The sequence below is a fragment of the Gracilinanus agilis genome, chromosome 5 (genome assembly GCF_016433145.1).
Source record: "Gracilinanus agilis isolate LMUSP501 chromosome 5, AgileGrace, whole genome shotgun sequence".
Taxonomy (NCBI): domain Eukaryota; kingdom Metazoa; phylum Chordata; class Mammalia; order Didelphimorphia; family Didelphidae; genus Gracilinanus; species Gracilinanus agilis.
The window spans coordinates 310761244-310782049 of record NC_058134.1 but is presented as its reverse complement, the minus strand read 5'-3'; the positions used below and the strand labels follow the sequence as shown (position 1 = coordinate 310782049).

General features: G+C 38.6%; 1 protein-coding gene across 1 annotated transcript in view; it reads left to right on the top strand.

The window, feature by feature from the left end:
* The window catches only part of CNTN1 (contactin 1), an 80230-nt gene that overhangs the window by 25237 nt on the left and 34187 nt on the right, over positions 1 to 20806 (top strand). Inside the window, exons 5-9 of the mRNA XM_044678101.1 lie at positions 7949 to 8155; positions 11372 to 11471; positions 12009 to 12190; positions 14367 to 14491; positions 16033 to 16150. Coding sequence (XP_044534036.1) covers positions 7949 to 8155; positions 11372 to 11471; positions 12009 to 12190; positions 14367 to 14491; positions 16033 to 16150 — 732 coding nt within the window. The remainder of the gene's footprint in view (positions 1 to 7948; positions 8156 to 11371; positions 11472 to 12008; positions 12191 to 14366; positions 14492 to 16032; positions 16151 to 20806) is intronic.

The following is a 20806-nucleotide window of genomic DNA, read 5'->3' as shown; positions in this document are numbered from 1 at the left end:
CAAAAAAATATATATATTTAAACTATGTGTTTCATGTTTCTATTTTTCAGTTCTTTGGAGATCTACATTTACAAGCTATTCTCCAAACATTCATTCTGTAGCTGTATATATCAATCTCTTGGATGAATTCATTTTGCTTTTCATAATTTCATGTAGGTCTTTGCATGTTATATTGAAATTGGTCTGTTCATCATTTCTTATAGTGCTGTAGTATTCCATCACAATCATATGCCTCAACTTGTTTAGCCATTCCCCAATTGATAGGCATCCTCTCAATTTCCAGTTCTTTGCCACCCCAAAGAGAGCTACTATAGATATTTACAAATATATATGTTCTTTTCCTTCTTCTTTGACCACCGTGGCAAACAGACACAACAGTGGTATTTCTGGGCCTAGGACAGACACAGTTTTATAACTCTTTGGGCATAATACCAGTTTACTCTCCAAAATGGCTGGATCAGTTCATAGTTCTACCAACAGTATATTAGTATCCCCATTTTTCCACATCCCCTCCAACCTTTGTCATTTTGCTCTTTTATCATTTTAGCCAATCTAGTGTAAGGGTTAAATGTAATGGTTGGACAATAATTGTAAATGAAATTATGTGAATGAAATTATGTGGTCACCAATATTTATTATATCTCAAATCAAAAATTTATAAATATATACAAATAGAAAAGAAACAATAAAGAATAAAGAATATATACAAATAGAGAAGAAACAACAAAGAGAAATGTGAGGGGGGATTAGAGAGGTTATCTATCCTGTCTTAATCCAGGCAAAGATTAATTAGCTTTCAACCAGGAAAGCCAGTAGTGAGTAACCACAAGGCCTCCTCCAAGGTGGAAGCTAGTCTCTCCAGAAACTAGGAAAGGAGTCAGCTTTTTACACATCCCACAAAGTAGTCCAGGAGTCAGAGTCCAAGTTGAAGCCAAGCTCCAAGTCCATGATCCAAGCCACAGTCTCCAAGCGGCAGTATCCAGTGAAGTTCCCTTGAAGACCCTCTCCAGTCAGGAGACTAACTCCACAAGACAAAAAAAAATGCGGAAGGATTCATGGCTTTTATGGTGCTAGCACTGCCCACAGGGCAGTGTTTATGGGAACCGGTTCTCACCTTCTGGGGGGGTGAACTCTTATCAAAGGCCTCTGAAGTTGTCAGCTCTGATCATAGGAGTCACAAGTTTCTGGAATTGTTACCCATTGTAGTAAGTGACTTGTGAACTCCTCCATCTAGTTCAAGCTTTTGTTGGTTCAATCCAAAAGTAGACAAAGGAGAGTTAATCTTGTCTTCACAATCTAGTGAGGTACTAAGTAGGGGTACTTAAGTTATTGTTTAACCAAGCAGTTAACTCAAAATAGACACAGGAAATAAAGAATTCCCTTTTACAAATGTAAACTCAGAAAAGAGAACAAAGAATTCCCTTTCACACTAGTAGGTGTGAGATGACATTTCAGAATTGTTCTGATTTGTATTTCTCTAATGAGTAATGATTTTGAAATTTTTTCATATGACTATGACTTTGATTTCTTCATCCAAAAACTGTCTGTTCATATCTTTTAATCATTTATCAATTGGAGAATGACACATATTCTTATAAATTTGACAGTTTTCTATATATTTGAGATTTGAGACGTCTATTTGAGAAACCATCTATACAAATTTCCCCCCAATTTTATGCTTTCCTTCTCATTATGGCTCCATTTGTTTTATTTGTAAAAGAAAAACAAAAACAAAAACAAAACCCTTTCTAATGTAATGTAATTAAAATTATCTATTTTTATCTCAAAATGTTCTCTATCTCTTGTTCATTCATAAATTCCTCTCATATCCATAAATCTAATAGATAATATGTTTCTTATTCTTCTAATTTACTCATGATATCTTGGTAATGTATTCATTCTGATCTTATCTTGGTAAATGGTATAAGCTATTTCTCTCTACCTAGTTTCTGTTTTCCAGTTTCCCCAACAATTTTTACAAATTGTGAATTCTTATCTCAAAACCTTGGACATTTACTTTTGTCAAATATAAGATTACTATAATCTTTTACTACTCTTTGTTGTATGTCTGTATTGTTCCCCTGATCAATTTTTCTATTTCCTAGCCATTTCCAGGTAGTTTGATAATTACAACTTTATAAAAACATTTAAAATCTATTACTGCTAAACCTCCTTTCCTTACTTTTTTCCAATAATTCTTTTGATATTCTTGACCTTTTGTTCTTCCAAATGAATCTTGCTATTTTTTCTAGATCAGTAGAATAACTTTTTGGTAATTTAATATAAATGACATTGAATAAATAGATTAATTTAGGTAGAATTGTCATTTTAATAATATTGGTTCTGCCATCCATGAACAATTAGTTTTTCTCCAATTATTTAATTCTGGATTACTTGTATAAAAAGTATTTTATAATATGTTCATATAATTCCTGTATTTGTTTTGGCAGGTATACTCCCAGGTATTTTATTCTTTCTATGGTTATTTTAAATGGGGTATTTCTATCACTTCTTGCAGGACTTTGTTAGTCAAATGTAGAAATGCTGATGATTTACGTTGGTTTATTTTATATCCTACTACATCTCTAAAAGTATTGATTGTTTCAACTAGCTTTTTAGTTGAATATCTAGGATTTTCCACATATACAATCCTATCATTTGCAAAAAATATTTTTTTTTACTTCTTTGCCCATTCAGATTCCTTTAATTTACTTTTCTTCTCTTAATTATTATGCTAACATTTCTAAAACAATATTAAATTATATTGGTGAGAACTGGTATCCTTGTTTCACTCTTGATCATATTGGGGAGGTTTCTAGCTTATTCCCATTACAAATAATACTTGCTGATGGTTTTAGGCAGATGCTTATCATTTTTTTAAAAAATCCATTTATATCTATGCTTTCCAGTGATTTTAAAAGGAATAGGTGTTGAATTTTGTCAAAAGCTTTTTCTGCATCTATGGATATAGTCATATTTTTTACTTGTGTTATTAATTATGTTGATAGTTTTCTTTCTATTAAATCAACCCTATACCCCTGGTATAAATACTGTTTGGTCACAATATATAATCTAGTGATACATTGTTGTCATCTCTTATCTAGTATTTTATTTAGGATTTTAGCACCATATTCATTCATGAAATTGGTCTATAATTTTCCTTGTTTTTGTTCTTCCAGATTTAGGTATCAGCACCATATTTGTTTCATAAAAGGAGTTTGGTAGGATTCTTTCTTTACTTATTATTTTAAAAAATTTATTTATTTTAATTAGTTATCTTTAAATGTTTGGTAGAATTTGCTTGTAAATGCATCTAGTCCTGATGCTTGTTCCTAGGGAAGTCCATTTATGGCCTATTCAATTTCTTTTTTCTATCATTGGTTTATTTAGATATTCTATTTCTTTGTCTGATAGTCTAAACAATTTATATTTTTGTAAGGATTCTTTCATTTCACTTACCTTGTTAAATTTGTTTTGGCATATGATTGCACAAAATCATTCCTAATTGTTTTGATTTCATCTTCATTGGTCGTATATTCACTTTTTTGTCATTTTTAATGCTACTTCTTTATTTTCTTCTCTACTTAAAAATCATATTTAACTGATGATTTATCTATTTCGTTGATTTTTTCATAAAACCAGCTTCTTGTTTTATTTTTTAACCCATTGGTTTTCATAATTCAATTTTATCGATCTTACTGTTAATTTTTTAAGATTTCTAATTTGGTGTTAAGTTGCAGATTTTTTAATTTGTTTTTTCTAGTTTTTAAAAATTGCATTCCCAATTAGTTGATCTTTTCTTTCTCTATTTTATTGATATGAACATATAGAGATATAGATTTCCCTTTAATTACCACGTTTTTGTATTCAAATGTTTTGATGTGTTGTTTCATTATTATCATTCTCTTTAATAAAATTTTTTGTTGTTTCAGTGACTTGTTCTTTTACTCACTCATTCTCACTCACTCAGTTATTTAGTCTCCAATTAAATCTTATTCAGTGTTCCCTTATTAAAAATGATTTTTGTTACATGATGGTATGAAAATGATATGTTTAATATTTCTGCTTTTCCACATTTAACTATAAAGTTTTTGTGTCCTAATATATGGTCAATGTTTATAAAGGTACCATGTAAAACTGAGAAAAAGTTATATCCCACTCTTTTCTATTCCCATTCAATTTTCTCCTGATATCTATCATATCTAGTTAATTTATCTAGTTCTGAGAGGGAAAGTTTGAAGTTCCCCACTATTATTGTTTTGCTATCTGTTTCCACCTTTAACTCATTTAGGTTTTCCTTTAAAAATCTGTATTCTAAAACATCTGATGCATATAAGTTTAATATTGATTGTCTATAGCACCTCCTTAACACAATATGATTTCCCTTTTCATCTCTTTTATTTATATCTATTTTAACTTTAGCTTCATCTGAAGTCTTGATTGCCGCCTCTGCTGGATTGTCTTGTGTTGGTTTTTTTTTTTTTTTTGTATCGCTTGAAGCATAGTATATTCTACTTCTGTCCTTTATTTTAATATTATATTTTTATTATTTTATTTTTACCCTTTGTGTATCTCTTATTTTAAAATGTTTTTTCTTTTAAGCAAGATAATGTTGCATTTTCATTTTGACTCATTCTGCCATTTGTTTTCCATCCCATTCACATTTAAAGTTATAATTAGTTGTATATTTCCCTCCATTCTATTTTTCCTCACAGTTTGTCCTTCTGTCCCTTTCTTTTTACCCTATCCCTCCCTCCTCAGAAATCTAATTTTCTTCTATTACCTCCCTAGCCATCACCCCTTCAAAGAGTTCCTCTCATATATTCCCTCCTCCCAGTTCTTATTTTAAGTTCTTATTCTTAGTCTAAGAGTCTCTCCCTTAACCCCTCACTTTGTCTTCCTATTTCCTAATATGAATTCTCTTCTAAGAATCTATTCTTTATCTTATCCCTTTGCTCTCTTTTCTCTTAATCTACACATCCTTCTAAAATTCCTTCCTTTGTTCTGTCCCCTCATCCTCCTATTCCTACGTAAGTTAAGATTTTTTTTCATGTCCCATTTGTATGAGATAATTGTTCTATTTTACCTCTTCCTACACTAATTTTTTTTTGCTTATTCCATTATATTTGACTCAACCTCAAGCTTTCTATGTATGTATGTATGTACATATGCTCTTTCAAACTAAAGTGGCGATACCATTCTTTTTTTCCCTTTGATTTGTTTTTTTTTTTGAAAATAGCCTATTCATATCTTTTGACCATTTTCAACTAGAGAATGCCCCTTGTTTTTTAAAATTTTGCTCAGTTCCCTATATATTTGAGAAATGTGACCTTTATCAGAGAAACTTACGATAGATTTCCCCATTTCCTGTTTTCCTTTTAATTTTGACACATTGGTTTTGTTTGTGCAAAAGCTTTTAATTTCATGTAATCAAAATAATCAATTTCATTTCTTGTAACTCTCTTTATCTGTTATTTGGCTACAAACTTCCCTTATTCATAGTTCTGACAGGTACATTTTTATGCTCCCCGAATTTACTTATTATATCATCCTTTAGGTCCAAATGATTTATCCATTTTCACCTTATCATGTGTTTTTTTTATATTTTTTTTATTGCTTAATTAAACCACACCCCCTCCCATAGCCAATGTGCAATTCCACTGGGTTTTACATGTCATTGGTCAAGACCTATTTCCATATTATTGATATTTGCACAAGGGTGAAATTATGCCATTCTTAAGGGTTACAGATAACACTTTTCCACAAAAGAAATAAACAGTTTGACCTTATTGAATCCCTTATAATTGATCTTTCATGTTGACCCTCTTATAATTCTTTTAGATCAAATTTTCTACTCAGTTCTAGCCTTTTCCTCAAAAATAGCTAAAAGACCCTTAATTTGTTAAATATCCATTTTCTCCCTTGTATAATTATACTCGGCTTTGCTATATATGTTATTCTTTGTTGTAAACCCAGCTCCTTTGCTCTTTGAAATATTGTATTCCATGCCCTTCCCTCTTTTAATGTTGAAGCGGCTAAGTCTTGTGTATTCTGATTGTAGCTTCACAGTATTTAAATTATTTTTTTCTTGTTGCTTGTGGTATATTCTCCTTAACCTAGGAACTTAAGAACTTAGCAATAATGTAACTGTGAGTTTTCATCTTAATGTCTTTCAGGTGGTGCTTTGTGAAGTTTTTCAATTTCTATTTTACCTTTAAGTTCTAATTCTTCCAGGCAATTTTCCTTAATAATTTCTTGATATAGAGTGTCTAAATTCTTTTTTTGATGGTAGCTTTCCAGTATTTTGACAATTGTTATTTTGTCTCTCTTCAATATATTTTCCAGGTCAATTGTTTTTGTAATAAGATGCTTCATATTCTCTTCTATTTTTCATTCTTTTTATTTTGTTTTATTATTTCTTGTTGTCTTAAGAAGCTATTAGCTTCCCCTTGTCCAATTCTGATTTTTAATGAGTTATTTTCTTTGATGATTCTTTGGATCACTTCTAATTTCTCAGTGTTTTCTTAACTTTCTTGAATTGCTCTTTTTTCCCCCCTAATTTTTCTTCAACTTCTTATTTTATTTTAAAAGTATTTTTAAAGCTCTTTCCAGTACTCTTTTCGGGCTTCTGATCATTTTACATTTTTTTGATGTTTTTGAAGTATTTTAACTTAACTGTCTTCTGAATTTGAAACCTTATCTACTCTGACCTCATAGTAGCTTTCTATGGTTTGGTTTTTTCTTCCTTTTTTTCTTTCTTCACTAATTAAAAAAATTAGTGGCACAATAGAATTGTTAGTTTTATGCTAGAGTTGGGCTCTGTTCCCGGGGGTGGGGGATAATGTCTTATGTTTCAGACTTTTGTGTTTTTATCAGCCCTTTTTAGTTCTTCTAGTTTCTATGATCTAGGACCAGGTATGGTCCCTACTCCCCCATTTTCCACCCCAGTCTGGAAGTGACCTCACGTACTCCTCTCTACTGCTGAGCCCCAACCAGGGGCCCCTTCAATGCTGCCATTGCAAGCAAGTGCTTTGACTTCCTGTGATTCCTAAGTGGCCGCAAGTGTTGTCTTTCCTCCCTGCCCTGAAACCACAACCACATACTCTTCTCTCTTGGAAGTGACCACAGCCAGTAGGGTCTTCATCTCTTAGCATCCTCAACTCACCTGGGTATATTTGCTCCTTCCTCCTCCTCCCTGAAAGCCAAAGCCTAGGATGGAGTGGTGTCTGATCAGCATACCTGGGCTTGCAGTCTTTCCCTAGTCAGCTGCCCAACTCCTACACAGTGGATGGGAGGAAAGAACAATTATACTAATAGAGTTATGGTGAGGAAAACATTCATTAAACTTTCATAGTGTTAGATACATATGAATTTCTATTAGTATTACTATAATGTATTAAGAATTACAGACAAGTGAACTGTTAGCACAATGCATTTATATCCCTAAGATGTTAAAATAAGACAGTGAGATGCCCTGGTCCACTAAGGTAAATTCTTTATGGAAGAGTTATGCAAACACAGGCAAGAATGAGAGAAAATGAGATCATATTAAGGAGGTTTTAATCTGCAACAGTGAAGGTAGTACCCATATTAGTGAAATCAGAGATCATGAAAAAAACAAAGTGTGAGTACCATATTCTGAAGCACCGATAACATTAATTGCCTTTCTTCATTTGTTATCAGTATACTATGATCATGATAAGCATACAAAGTTTATTTCCATTCTGTATAACAAGTATATTTTTAAAAGGTGAATTTATATGATAATACATCATTTTGATTAATTCATCATGAAGCTGGTCCAAACCTTCTCAGCTATTGACGTTCTTATTGGCATATTTAAAGATTGTGTACTAGAATAACATTGTGTTACTGGTAACTGGTAAATAGAAATACTATCATTGCCTTCCCAAAATTAAATAATTTTTAAAAATCTACTGTATTTCAGATGATCTCAGTTATCGCTGGCTTCTAAATGAGTTTCCTATATTCATCACAATGGACAAACGACGATATGTATCCCAGACCAATGGCAATCTCTATATTGCAAATGTAGAGGCATCTGATAGAGGCAATTATTCATGCTTTGTATCAAGTCCTTCAATTACAAAGAGTGTATTCAGTAAATTTATCCCACTCATCCCTCTTTCTGACCGTAAGTATTTACTTTAAGTTTAAAACTATATCTGCACATGAATGTATTATGGATATGAAGCAAGTGTCTTCAGCATTTGTAGTTCTTTTGGTTATTGATGTTTGTTTCCATTTTTACTCATTCGTGTTGGGATTCTAAATAGTAACATGAATGATGATTTCTATTTCATCCTAAATTATTTGAATCTGTCAGGAATATAGGCAAAAATACTTTATTTTAAATTATTTCATAAAAAAAAACGAAGCTATCAATGCATGCTGTCAAGACTGGAGGGATTTGCCAGCACGAGCAAATCAGCATATTGAAACAAAGCAATTTGAAAACTTCTGCCAATATTGTTTTATTAACAATTCATTTGTTTAAAATGTGCTTTCACCAGGACGCTTCGATCACGCTTCCTTTTTGAAATGTCCTCCTGTATTCTTTTTGATATCCTCTGAGTAGGTGACCAGAGGCGAAACAACCCATGGTCTTGGCATCAATGTAAAGACATTCGTCCATTTTAAGTGGATTTCTACCCCTACGTATGTATATTCACATACCAGCAGAAGCTCAGATCTAAAAGCCATTCAGTCCAAATTATACCTGAAGAACACTGTTTTACAGGATAACTGGCATGTGGTCATGTGGCCTCTGTTCAAAAACTTTTTATTACGTGAGAACCCATCAAAGCCTGATTTACTTTTAGATAGCTCGAATTCCTGGGAAGGAGGAATCCTCCTGCACCAAATCCTTCCATGAAGCCGAAGTAATCTTATCTGGAATGTTGGATTAAAAATGTTTTCTAAGGTCTCTTCCAGGTGCAAAGTATATGTTTACCCGTTTATGGAATTTCAGCTTTATTATTTCTGTCAATCCTATTCATTTAAATATTTGTCATTTGTACTAAATGAAAATATTTTGATTGATCTAAAACATCAGCGTTGGGCATATTTTTCCTGTGTTAAAGTTTGCCATGAAATCTAATCATAGCAATATTTTCCACAAAATGCATACACTAGTTTGTATGGGAGGATTGTGGGAGAAATGGTGCACGGATACACCCAAATTAAATAATTTCTCGACAATGACGATAGGAACTAAATTTGACTCTACCAGGAGAGTTCAACTGACAAGGGGCATCACCTCGGTCCTAAGGAATCCATTCACATACGTGAATAAGTTTAGAATCTTGAGAGCTGACAATTCTATAATTAGCTTCAGGGATATCTCCGTTTCGCCATCCAATAGATCATTCTGCTGTTAAGAGACTGTCAGCTTTTCCCACTTATGACTTGCATGGTATCAGGAAAATCACTGAAGCTCTCTCCATCTCCGTTCCTCATCTTTAAAGTGAAAGAGCTGGCCATTTCTGCTTTCAACCAGCCAAGAGACAAAGGAAGACTCCTGGGAGATTCTGCCACCTGAAATAACCTTGGGGGTCTTTGATTGTCCTTGTGGCTTGGGTGCAGGTGTGGCAGTTTGGGGAGCCCATCCCTAGATGGCTGCCCGATTGCCCCCCCAAATCGGGAGGAACTGAGGCAAAACAATACATCTTTCTTGGAAACACAGCGGCTGCATGTTATCCTGACTGCCCTGCCCTAGCGGAGCAGGAACAAATGCCCCAGTTTATACATCTAGTTTCAAATTTTCCCCTTGCAGTCATAGGAAGAAGATCGATTAGAAACCAGATAGACATTAGCAGCTGGGCCAGGTTCACCCAGTGGCTCTGCCATCTAAGGGGATGCTAGGGGAGCCTCTGTCTGGCTGTGCTCATGTCCACATAAGCTGGCTGGAGGGCTGAAGCGATGGCTCGTCATTAGAGGAGGACCCCAAATGGGGGTCCGGATACCAGCCAAGTGACAACGTCCTCTCTCAGAGTGAGATCATTAGAAGGACTGCAGTGAGGGTTGCTAGCAATGTCTGAACTGACAAGACCCTAAAGCAACGGTCGGGCAACCTTTTTGGCCGGGAGAGCCATAAACGCGTGTGGAAGGAGGAGGTTGGAGGTGGAGGGCGCTGGAATCTGGGGCGGGGGCTGAAGGGCCCCCTGGGGCACATCCTGGGGCTCTGCCCGGACTGGCAGGTTGGGAGGTGGAGCCAGATATGGCTCGAGAGCCATACGTTGCTGACCCCTGCCCTAAAGGCTTCAAGAGGTGCCAGGATTGTGAGGAACCTTATTCCCCAAAGGATCTCTTTCTCTTTGCTTCGGGATCAATCTAGTCCTTTCTCTCTTCTCTTAATGAGTCCAACCTGTGGCTCTCCTCAGAAGGTCCCCAGCAGTCCATGCCCAAGGATTTGTCAAGGTCCGTGGTAACTTCTAATGAGCAAAGCCCTTCCCCTCAGAACTCTGGCCTCTTCAACCCCCTTCATCTGCCCGCCCTGTGCCGAATGCCAATGATACTTACTGACTTTTCCTCCTGCCTGAATCCAAAACAAGGCTCTCTCTGGGCTAGAGGCTGAATATGGCAGCTTGGGAGCCTTGTCAGCCCCCTTGGCTGCAAACCCCTGTAGGATTCACACCCAGTTCTTCCTTCAAGAGGTACCCAAGTCCTGAGGGGCATCTCCGGTGGACCACGTGGCCCAGAGTTCACAGATCAGCTGGGACTCAACTGTTACACTTTGCTTTTTTCAGAAAGAAGCCTCACATACAAATTTCTCCATTTCGTCTGGAACTGAGCGATTTCCAAAATCTTTTGATTAATTCCATGTTTTCCGTTTCACAGTTCATATAAGCTGTCTGAGTAACCCACCAAGAACCAGCGGTCAGCAAGCTGATCGTGATTTATTTTCCGTCACATGATGAAGGTCTTTGTGGTTTCGGGGGGCTGCTGCCTCCCGGGTCGGTTCAGGCCGTCGCCATATATTTTAGTTGTAGCGAAGAATAAAACCAAAGAGTGATAGGCAGAAAGAACATGGATGAGACAGTTCAAATAGATGGCCTGTAAGGCACTTTGCAGCTCAGACACCCTTTCTGGGCCTCTTGGCACCTATTGAGCCAGGCTAACCAGAAAGCGATGTGACTCCATCAGGAGAAGGACTTTTTTTAAAGACTTCATTAGATTTATGCCACGATTGGAGGCTTTCTACCCAATTGCATACTCCTGAGCCTTCATATACGAAACCGCAGCAATTAGTACCCATTCGTGGCCTTTCTAGGCCTTTTCGAGTCAAGAGGAAAACGGTTGATAGTGGAAGAATTCATAGATTTTCTTTTGTGTGCTTTCTTGACGTTAGGCACGACCAAGCTGTATCCCGCCGACATCAAAGTCCAGTTCAAGGACACATATGCACTGATGGGCCATAATGTGACATTAGAGTGTTTTGCCCTTGGAAAGTAAGTATTGTGTTTGCATGTGTGCGTGTGTGTGTGTGTGTGTGTGTGTGTGTGTGTGTGTGTGCTTGTTAAATTCACTTGTAGAATAACTATGTTTTGAGAGGGAGATTAGGGGAGGCAATTCAACCCATGGAAGAGAGTGCAGATCCATTATTTCTCATTGTGATGGCAGAACTACCACGTCTGAGGTTTGGGCATTTTATCCGGTTTCTTCCACTCCCAAAAGCCCAGCATTCATTTGGGGTGGGTCCAGCGAGGGGTTGCTAGTCTGCAGACATACTTCACTACTCCTGCAGAAGCTTCTCCCACCAGACCTCTGGACAAATAAACTGAATTATCTGATCCTTGACCCGTCAAGGAATGCAAATTCAAAGCGATTTCAGGCTCCCAGTTCCGCCAGTTCCCGGTGGCGTGAGGAGGAGGAGGCAAATGCCACTGCTCCAGGCCCGGAAGGAAGAGAAAATGGCTCAGGTTAGGGTTCTCCCACTGTCTTCCGAGTTCTGAGGGCCTCTCAGTACTTCTCTGCCCTCTTCAAAGCCCCGTTCCTGAGATCCGCTGGCGAAAAGTCCTGGAGCCGATGCCAAGCACAGCCGAGATCAGCATGTCTGGGGCGGTTCTGAAGATTTTCAACATTCAGCTCGAGGATGAAGGCACTTACGAGTGTGAAGCCGAGAACATCAGAGGAAAAGACAGGCACCAGGCAAGGATTTACGTCCAAGGTAGGTAGGAATCTCCTGTTAGTCACACCTAATGAGGAGCTTCACTCCCGGTACGGAAAATATTCTGTCATATCCTCGCTGTGGAGAACTCAGACTTCCTCTATGTAGCTGACCTTCTCGGGTTGCTTTGGGGCTCTGAGAGGTTCCCTGATTTGTACACAGTCACCCGGCTAGGTACTGGCCCCAGATCTCCCCGAAGGTCTCCGTTAGGCCGTATGTATTCTCCTTTTGAGACAAATAACCACAAAAACATCAAGTTGGCCCCATGCACGGGCTTTTTTTCCTTTGATTTCTTTTTTTTTTTTTTTAAACCGTTACCTTCCATCTCAGAATCAACACTGTGTATTGGTTCCAAGGCAGAAGAGCAGTGAGTTAAACCAGATGAGGCAGTGGAGGTTAAGTGACTTGCCCAGGGTCACACAGTTAGGAAGTGTCTGAATCCAGATTTGAACCCAGGACCTCCCACCTCTGGGCCTGGATCTCAGTCCAGTGAATCTCCTAGCCACCCCCACATGCCATTTTTCTATTATTGTAAGCTCTCAAATTAATTCTATAAAAAATTCACATGGACTGAGTTACATGGATGGAGAGGCGGCCCAAGTGTGAGGACTTCATCCCCTCTCAAGTCCTCTAGTAAACTGTACCCTTCTCTCTCTATTATCTTTAGTCTCTCCCATAACTGATGCCCGCAAACCAGTCCGTGCCTCCTCTATCCTTAAAACCCCAAACCCTGCAGTTAATTTTGCCATCTCTGCTGGAAGGGGCTGTCAACAAGTAGGCCGAGCTTACTGTGTTCCAGACACTGTGCTAAGTATTGGGGATACAAATATAAGCAGAAAGGAGGACCATCCCTGCTGTTAAAGAACTCGTACCCTAATGCCAGAAGACAGCACATAAGAGAAAGTTGAGAAGGGCGTAGTGCGTCCAAAACGGAATTAATTATCTTCCCCCGAAACCTCGCAAGCCCCTCTCCAAACATCCTTATTTCTGTCAAGGACACACAGCTCGGGAGTCCTCCTTCACTCTTCCCTGTTCCCCACAGTCCCTCCCTCACATCCATCTGGGATCCTGGATGACTGGAATAGCTTGCCAGTGGGGAGATCACCCTTAGCTGTTGGGTCCCCGAGACAACCTCCGTACTTGGTCTTGAGTTTGATTCCTTTCGCTGCCTGCAATTATCAGCTTCTTCCCGACTTAGCCGTCCTTCTCCTCTCAAGGGCCGCTGACACGGCTCACCATTCAGGTCCTATTTGGAAGCAAACAACGTTCTGATTCTCTGTAGATCTGCTGGGGACGGTCTTGAATCAGATTGTTGTGGCCTTTCCAAGCACAATGGTTCTGTCCATACTTCCATCTTGCAACAGGTTTTCCAACAGGATTCCTTTGAATCTGTATAGTCAGTGGAGGTCTCTTGTCTTGCTTCTGTGGCCCATAAATGAGAAATAACTAAATTTTCCTATCGTAGGCTACCTGGTACAATATTTAAGGCCAATACTTTTGCCTACCAAGTATCCATGAATTTAATGTTCAGTTTTTGATGAAACAGTTGCTAAATATGTCTTGAGCTTAGGTTGTCCTGATCGTTCTCAGTCCATTTGGTCATTCTGATCATTTCTGTTCTCCCACAACCTATCTCTCTTTTTTCTACAAGTCTCAAGAGCAGGCTATTCCCTCACATAACAAATTGGACATTTGTGCCAAATGGTATTGAAAAACTTCAGCACACCATTTCGCCACTTAGTACTACCCACATTTTCCAGGCCAGTGACACACCAAGCAGGAAGGCGATTGAACATGGGAGGAAAAATAGTCATGGAGGAAAAGAACTTTTTAAGTCTCAGATGAAATATCCTATATGGAGCTCTTACGGGGTCGATATATTACAAGCATACTCAGGGATAACAACGGCAACTTGCACCCCTCTCTGCTACTGGCTCGTCTCCTTATTTTCTTTTTCTGGGTTCAAAGGTAGTCTATGAGATATGATCACTCGGTATTGTAATATGTAACACAGCATTCTTACACTTAATCCAGGCCTTTGTTTTATTAAAGTGAAAAAAATATTTGTCTTTCTACTTCCTAAAAGTTTTTAAAAAGTTGTTCAAGATGGACAAAAAAGATGCTTAATGATAGCTGCTACGTTTTACGTTGGTGACATTGTGTCTTTCTTTTTTAGCATTTCCTGAATGGGTTGAACATATCAATGACACTGAGGCAGATATAGGCAGTGATCTATACTGGCCTTGTGTGGCTACAGGCAAACCTATCCCTACAATCAGATGGTTGAGAAATGGATATGCGGTAGGTACACTTTTTTTGTTACTTTTTAAAAATTGTTCATATACTTTTAGGCTAGTCCAATGACGAGATACTCCTGGGTCCTAAATTATGTAAATAAATATGAAAACAGGAAACCAGAGGTAGAGTGTAAGGCATTTCCTTTGTGACTTTAACCTAAACTAGTTCCTAGTCATCTTCTCTCTCTCTTTCTCTCTCTCTCTCCCTTCTCTCCCTCCTACCCATTCCTCTGCCCCCCCCCCACAATGTGGTAAAGAATCTGATATAAATTTTACTTGTGCAATCATGTAAAACTTTCTTCTATATTAGTAAGAGATTGCAAACAAAAAAGAAATAAGGAAGAAAATGAAATATAGTGGTTTTGGTCTGCATTCAGAATCCATCAGTTCTTCTTCTGAAGGCAGATAGCATTTTTCATCATGAATTGCTGAGATTTTCTTGGATCAATGTATTGCCAAGAATAATGGGATCGTTCACAGTTGTTCATAAAAAGATATTGCTGCTGTTCCTTTGGCCAATGTTCTTCTGGGTTTGCTCACTTCACTTTGCATCAGTTCATGTCTTTCCAGGTTTTTCTGAAATCACCCTGCTCAGCATTTTTTTAAACTCTCACCTTCCATCTTAGAATCAATACTGTCTATTGGTTCTAAGGCAGAAGAGCGGGGAAGGCTAACAATGGGCCTTAAGTGACTTGCCCAGGGCCATACAGCTAGGAAGTGTCTGAGGTCACATTTGAACCCAGGACCTTCCATCTCTAGTCCCGGCTCTCAATCCACTGAGCCGCCCAGCTTCTCACTTGCTCAGCATTTGTTATAACAAAATAGTATTCCATTATAATCATACACCACAACTTGTTCCGCCATTCTCCATTCAATGGATGGCATCTCCATTTCCAATTCTTTGCCACCAGCTGCTATAAATATTTTTGTACAAATAGATAATTTCACCCTTTTGTGGATCTCTTTGGGGTTCAGACATACATGCATAGTTTTATAGCCTTTTGGGGTAGTTCCAAATTGCTCTGCAGAATGGTTGGGTCTGATCACAACTTCGCCAACAGTGCATCAGTGTCCCAATTTCCCCACATCTCCTCCAACATTTAGCATTTTTCTATTCTGTCATATTGACCAATCTGATAGATGTAAAGTGATATCTCGGAGTCATTTCTTTAATCCAGGCTGGTTTCGAGCATTTTTTCATATGACTGTAATCGGATTTGATTTCTTCATCTGAAAACCGACTTCATATCCTTTGACTACTTACCAGCTAGAGAATAACTAGTATTTTTATCGGTGATCTTTCTCAGAGATACTTGCTCTAAAATCTGTGCACTCCCCCCTCCTCCAGCTTTCAGCTTGCCTTCTAGTCTTGGTTGGATTCGCCTTGTTTGTACAAACGCTTTTTAATTTAGCGTAATCAAAACGATCTCTCTTACATCCTAGCATGCCCGCTATCTCCTGTTTGGCCATAAGTTCTTCTCTCATCCATAGATCTGACAGGCAAACTAAAGAATATTTCTTTCACCTCGTTGTTTTTTTTTTTAGTACCATAAAGGCGAGCTGAGACTGTATGGACTGACCTTTGACAATGCTGGAATGTACCAGTGTATAGCTGAAAATGCCCACGGAGCCATCTACGCCAATGCCGAGCTCAAGATTCTGGGTAAATATAATGTCAAGTTTTAGTTCTAACTTATAGCCAGAAGACTTTGGGTCGAAATGATCTGCTTATCACGTTTACACGTGTTCATAGAATTTGTCTGACAGACGAGCTGTCCGCTAAGCACATGGGATGGCGCAATCCTTAGTTCATATTTCCAAATTTTAAAATCGGGCCACTCGCCAGAAGTTTGGCCGTCGGTAGAGGAATGAATTTGAACCATAGCAGCCACTCACGAAGAGGAACCGTTTTTAGGTAGATGAGGATCGCCATCTTCATCAGCAGAGAGAGAACTCAAATAAGTCAATGAGCATTTATTAAGCACCCGCTATGTACCAGCCATTGCACTTAAGCACTGAGGTAGCAGAGAAAGGCAAAAGCAGTTGCTGCCCTGAAAGGGATCCCATCCTAGCGGAGAGACAACATGCAAGTAGCCTTCTCCATAGGAGGATAAATGTAGAGTTATCTTAGAGGGAAGGTAAGAGTTCCAAGGAGGGAGGGCCGAGAAAGCTTCCTGCATAAAATGTGGCTTTTGGTGAGATCTGGGGAAGCCAGGCGGGAGAGCCAGGGAGGGAGAGCACTCTAGACATGGGAGACAGCCGGCGAAAACGCCGGGATTGTGTGAGGGAACAGCAGAGATGTCAGTGTTTGGGGTTTGGAGAGGGAAGTCAATGCAAGATACTTGGAAAAAGCAAATACTCAGAAAGTAGGAAGGCTTTAAAAGACCAATAGAGGATTTCAGATTCAATTCGGGAGATCTGGAGACTCCACTGGAGTTGGAGTTTAACGGACGGAGTGATCAGACCCCTGCTTTGGCAGCTGATTGGAGGATGGACTGGTGTAGGGAAAGATGAGGCAGAGAGAGTGACAAGAAGACTATTGCAGTGGTCCAGGCGTGAGGCGATGAAGGCTTGCACTAAGGCACGGAAGAGTGAAAGAGGAAAGACGGAGGGCATATACATTGGAGTTGTTACAAGGGCAGAATAAAGAGGACTTGTCAACACATTCAATGTTAGGGGTAAAAATGGAGTCGAGAAGGATTCCTGCATTGTGAGGTTGGGTGAATAAGAGGATGGTGGTACCTTCCTGGGTGAAAGAGAAGTGTTTGAAAGGGGGAGAGCCTTAGGCGAAAGATAATACGTTCACTTTTGGATCCGTTGCATTTAAGATGTCTATGGGATATCCAGTTCAAGATGCCCAGAAGGCACCAGGAGATGTAAGGTTGAAAAGAGATTCGAGCTAGAAAAATAGATCCGAGGATAGTCAGTAGAGAGGTAGTAATGAAACCCCTGAGGAATGATAAGATGACAAATGAGGTAATATGGATGGAGAAGAGAAGTCCCAAGGCCAAAGGTGTGTGTGTGTGTGTGTGTGTGTGTGTGTGTGTGTGTGTGTGTGTGTGTGTGTGTGACCTAAAGAGATATCTAGTGCAGGAGCCTGAAAAGGAGTAATCGGATAAGCAGGAGGAGAATCAGGAGAGAGAAATCTCCACAAAAACCTGGGGGGAAAGAGATTATCAGGGAGAAATTGCCTAGAATTCAAGCGGGATGAAAACTGAGAAAAAAGATTTGACAATTAAGAAACTTTCGGCAACTTTAGAGAGAGAATTTCAGTTAAATCTAGACACCAGAGAACTTACAAGAGAGTAAAAGGAGAAAATGGAAGCTTAACTGTAGATGTCCTTCATGAGGACTTTAACCACAAAAGAGAAAAGAGATATAAGACGCTACCGAACAGGGCTGAATTGATCAGGTGATGCAAACTGATGAAATTGTGAATCTCTGAAACATTAAAGTAATTGCCAAATTCATAATAAAATCATGCACTATGGATTTAATTGTACATTTTTTGAAAGTCCAAGAAGGGAGAGGAAAAAAATCAGTCTTTTAAAATGTTTTTATATTGGTGGAAAGTTCTAGTTAATAAGGTTAGAATTTTTTGGTTTATTACTAGTTTCAAAGAAAATGAAAAAAATTAAGCTAAAAACTGCTCTAAGACTTTTGGACCATCCTGCATAGTTGATTGGCCAAATGACAAACAATAAGTAATACAGGAGAATCTTTGCATCCAAGTTTCCCTGAGAATAAAAGTTATTGCAGTACTTGTAATGTATATGACAGTTAAGATTTTGGAACCATTTGAGTTAATTCTATTTTTTAAAACCTCAGCAATATAGTTAAACCTCTTAGTAAACGCAGAGATGAATAATGTTAGGGCAAAAGAAAATAGAGAAAGGAGGCACTTCACTAAATAGCTTAAGAGCAAAAATCCCTTGGGCTTTAGTTATTTATCATGACACTTAAACATCCTGACGGGCTGGCTTCCAAGGAAGAAAATCAATTTATTGATTAGGCTAACAGTAATCTCTCTCTGTGATCAAAGTCCCAAATTCTGCCATTTTGATCCATAATAAATACAATTTTGGAAGCTATTATTCAGCCCTTCTTTGGACATCTCTGATCACTGAATAGCCAATGAGGAGGGGATCCATAAAACTCTCAATCCTTCTCAATGTCTTGAGTGATGGCTGATAATCACATGCCCAGGCCCAAACCCCCAGTGTCTAAAAGGAAAAATCAAGGTCTGCCTGCTTAGGATTCGTCCCAATGTTTCTCAGGGGAAGATTCAAAGGCTTGGTTCTGCTACTAGAGGACATACTTGGTGCAGGCTGGATCTTATTTACCATGCAAGGAGAACCCATAATTTCCTATCTATCACCCTACAATGGAAGAAATTCTTGGGTGGAACTTTCCTTGAAGTTCCAGGGACAAAGAAATCGGTAGAAAGGCCTGAAGAACTGCTCTGAAATTCAATTAAAAACACAGAAATAGAAATAATTCGGTATATTAGACACAAATTCTTTCATTACGTAGATCAGAAGGAAATTATGCCTTGACTTATCCAAATATTTGTCTCCATTTTTCACTTTTCTTTGCATGTACAGAGACAGTTGCAATGCTTCTTCTGATTAATTATCACATTTTAAGATGCAAATTAATATTTGGTTTTTTGTCATACAAATTGATGTAAGATGTGTGTTTGTGTGTGTTTGTGTGCCTTCGGGAGATAATTATATCCACGTGGATTATCTGAGTAGGGATTGCAGGGAGCTTGATTGGATATCCTTCTCCAAGGGAAACTTTGATCTCCATCTTGAGAGAAATGGGGAAGGGGCTTAGCCCTTTCCTTTTCTTTCTCCAAAAGACATCTCTGACTAAAATTACATCTATCTGTCCTCCCCTCAAATGTCACTTAGTACAATTTAGAACAAAAGCTATTAGCTTACCTTCCCCAAATTAACTTCCCACCAAATGCTGGTTACACAAAAGACCATCACAAAAAGGGATTGGCACATGAGCCCGCCTGTCCATGCAAACAACAGACAGAAACTGGAGAAGTTCCACAGACTAGAATGTGTCAAAGCGAGTGACTTCTTTCATTAGAAGGGAACTAAATGAGAAGGACCCCAGTCTCATTCCAGAGTCTTTAGGGAGGCAAGTGGGAAATCAAGGACAAGTCCAGGAGCCATGATGGAGCATCTATCATTCTCTCTCTCTTCCCTAGAGTCTGTGCTGAGCCCTCCGTGTCTTCCTCTGAAGCAGCTCTGGCACCAATTCTGCTCTTCTCAGAGCATTCTGAGCATTCTTCTTCTGCAAAAGTAGCAAGTGAAGTGTCCCAGCACAGTAAAAGGAAGGCTAGGATAAAGGAAGATGGAAGGCTTACACTAAAAGGTCGCCACCATCTTAAAAGGAGAAAGGCATCATTCCTTTCACTTATTTTCCAAAAAACACAATTCTTCACTCAACTTCAAAAGAGCAATGAAGACATTAAGGGTAACTAGTATGAACAGATAGAAATCTGGGGCTTATAATGTTATTAGACATCCTGGTTCTTATTTAAAAACATCAGAACATGATTTGTGGTGGCAGCACGATACACGCGGAGTAACTGACTAAACTATTTGAAACTAAAACTTTGGAGGGAATCTCATGGGTAGAAGCTATACTTATATTCTCAGACACTAATGAAGAATTTTGTTCTGTGGAAATGTTGAATTCAGGAGTCCTGATGCCGTTTGCTGACACTGAAATAGGGATGATGGATAAGACAGCTCCTTCGCGGTTCACTCGCTGTCCTTGAAGGACAAACAGGGAGGATAAACTGGGGGAATGAACTAGGCAGTCCATTGTTGACTCTCTCTGAGAAACTAAATAAACAAATAAAGGAAAGCAATGATAAGGAGCCGATAATTTGTATTCTACGGGAAAATGTTAGAAGAGGAGATTCCACATGCTACAAAGTGTCTCCCCAAATAAAGGATCAGGCTCCCATTAAGTAGAACTTAGGCTCAGCTATCTATCCAGCCCAAAAGGTTACATAAGTAATAAAGCTTTTCCTGTATCAATTTAGGATTGAAAAGTAACGTCTCCCACAATAAGAGAGGGTAGGTTTCTGGGGACATATTTGGAATGTAACTGGCAGGATTTATTATCAGGGGAGAAAATATTTTCTATTTAAGGACAGGAAAGAAGGGGAAATAATCAAGTACTTCGTTCATTTGTTCCTTCATTCGTTCGTTTGTTTGTTCCTGCCTTTCTTCCTCCCTCCCTCCCTTCCTCCCTCTTTCCTTCCTTCCTTCCTCCCTCCCTTCCTTTCTCC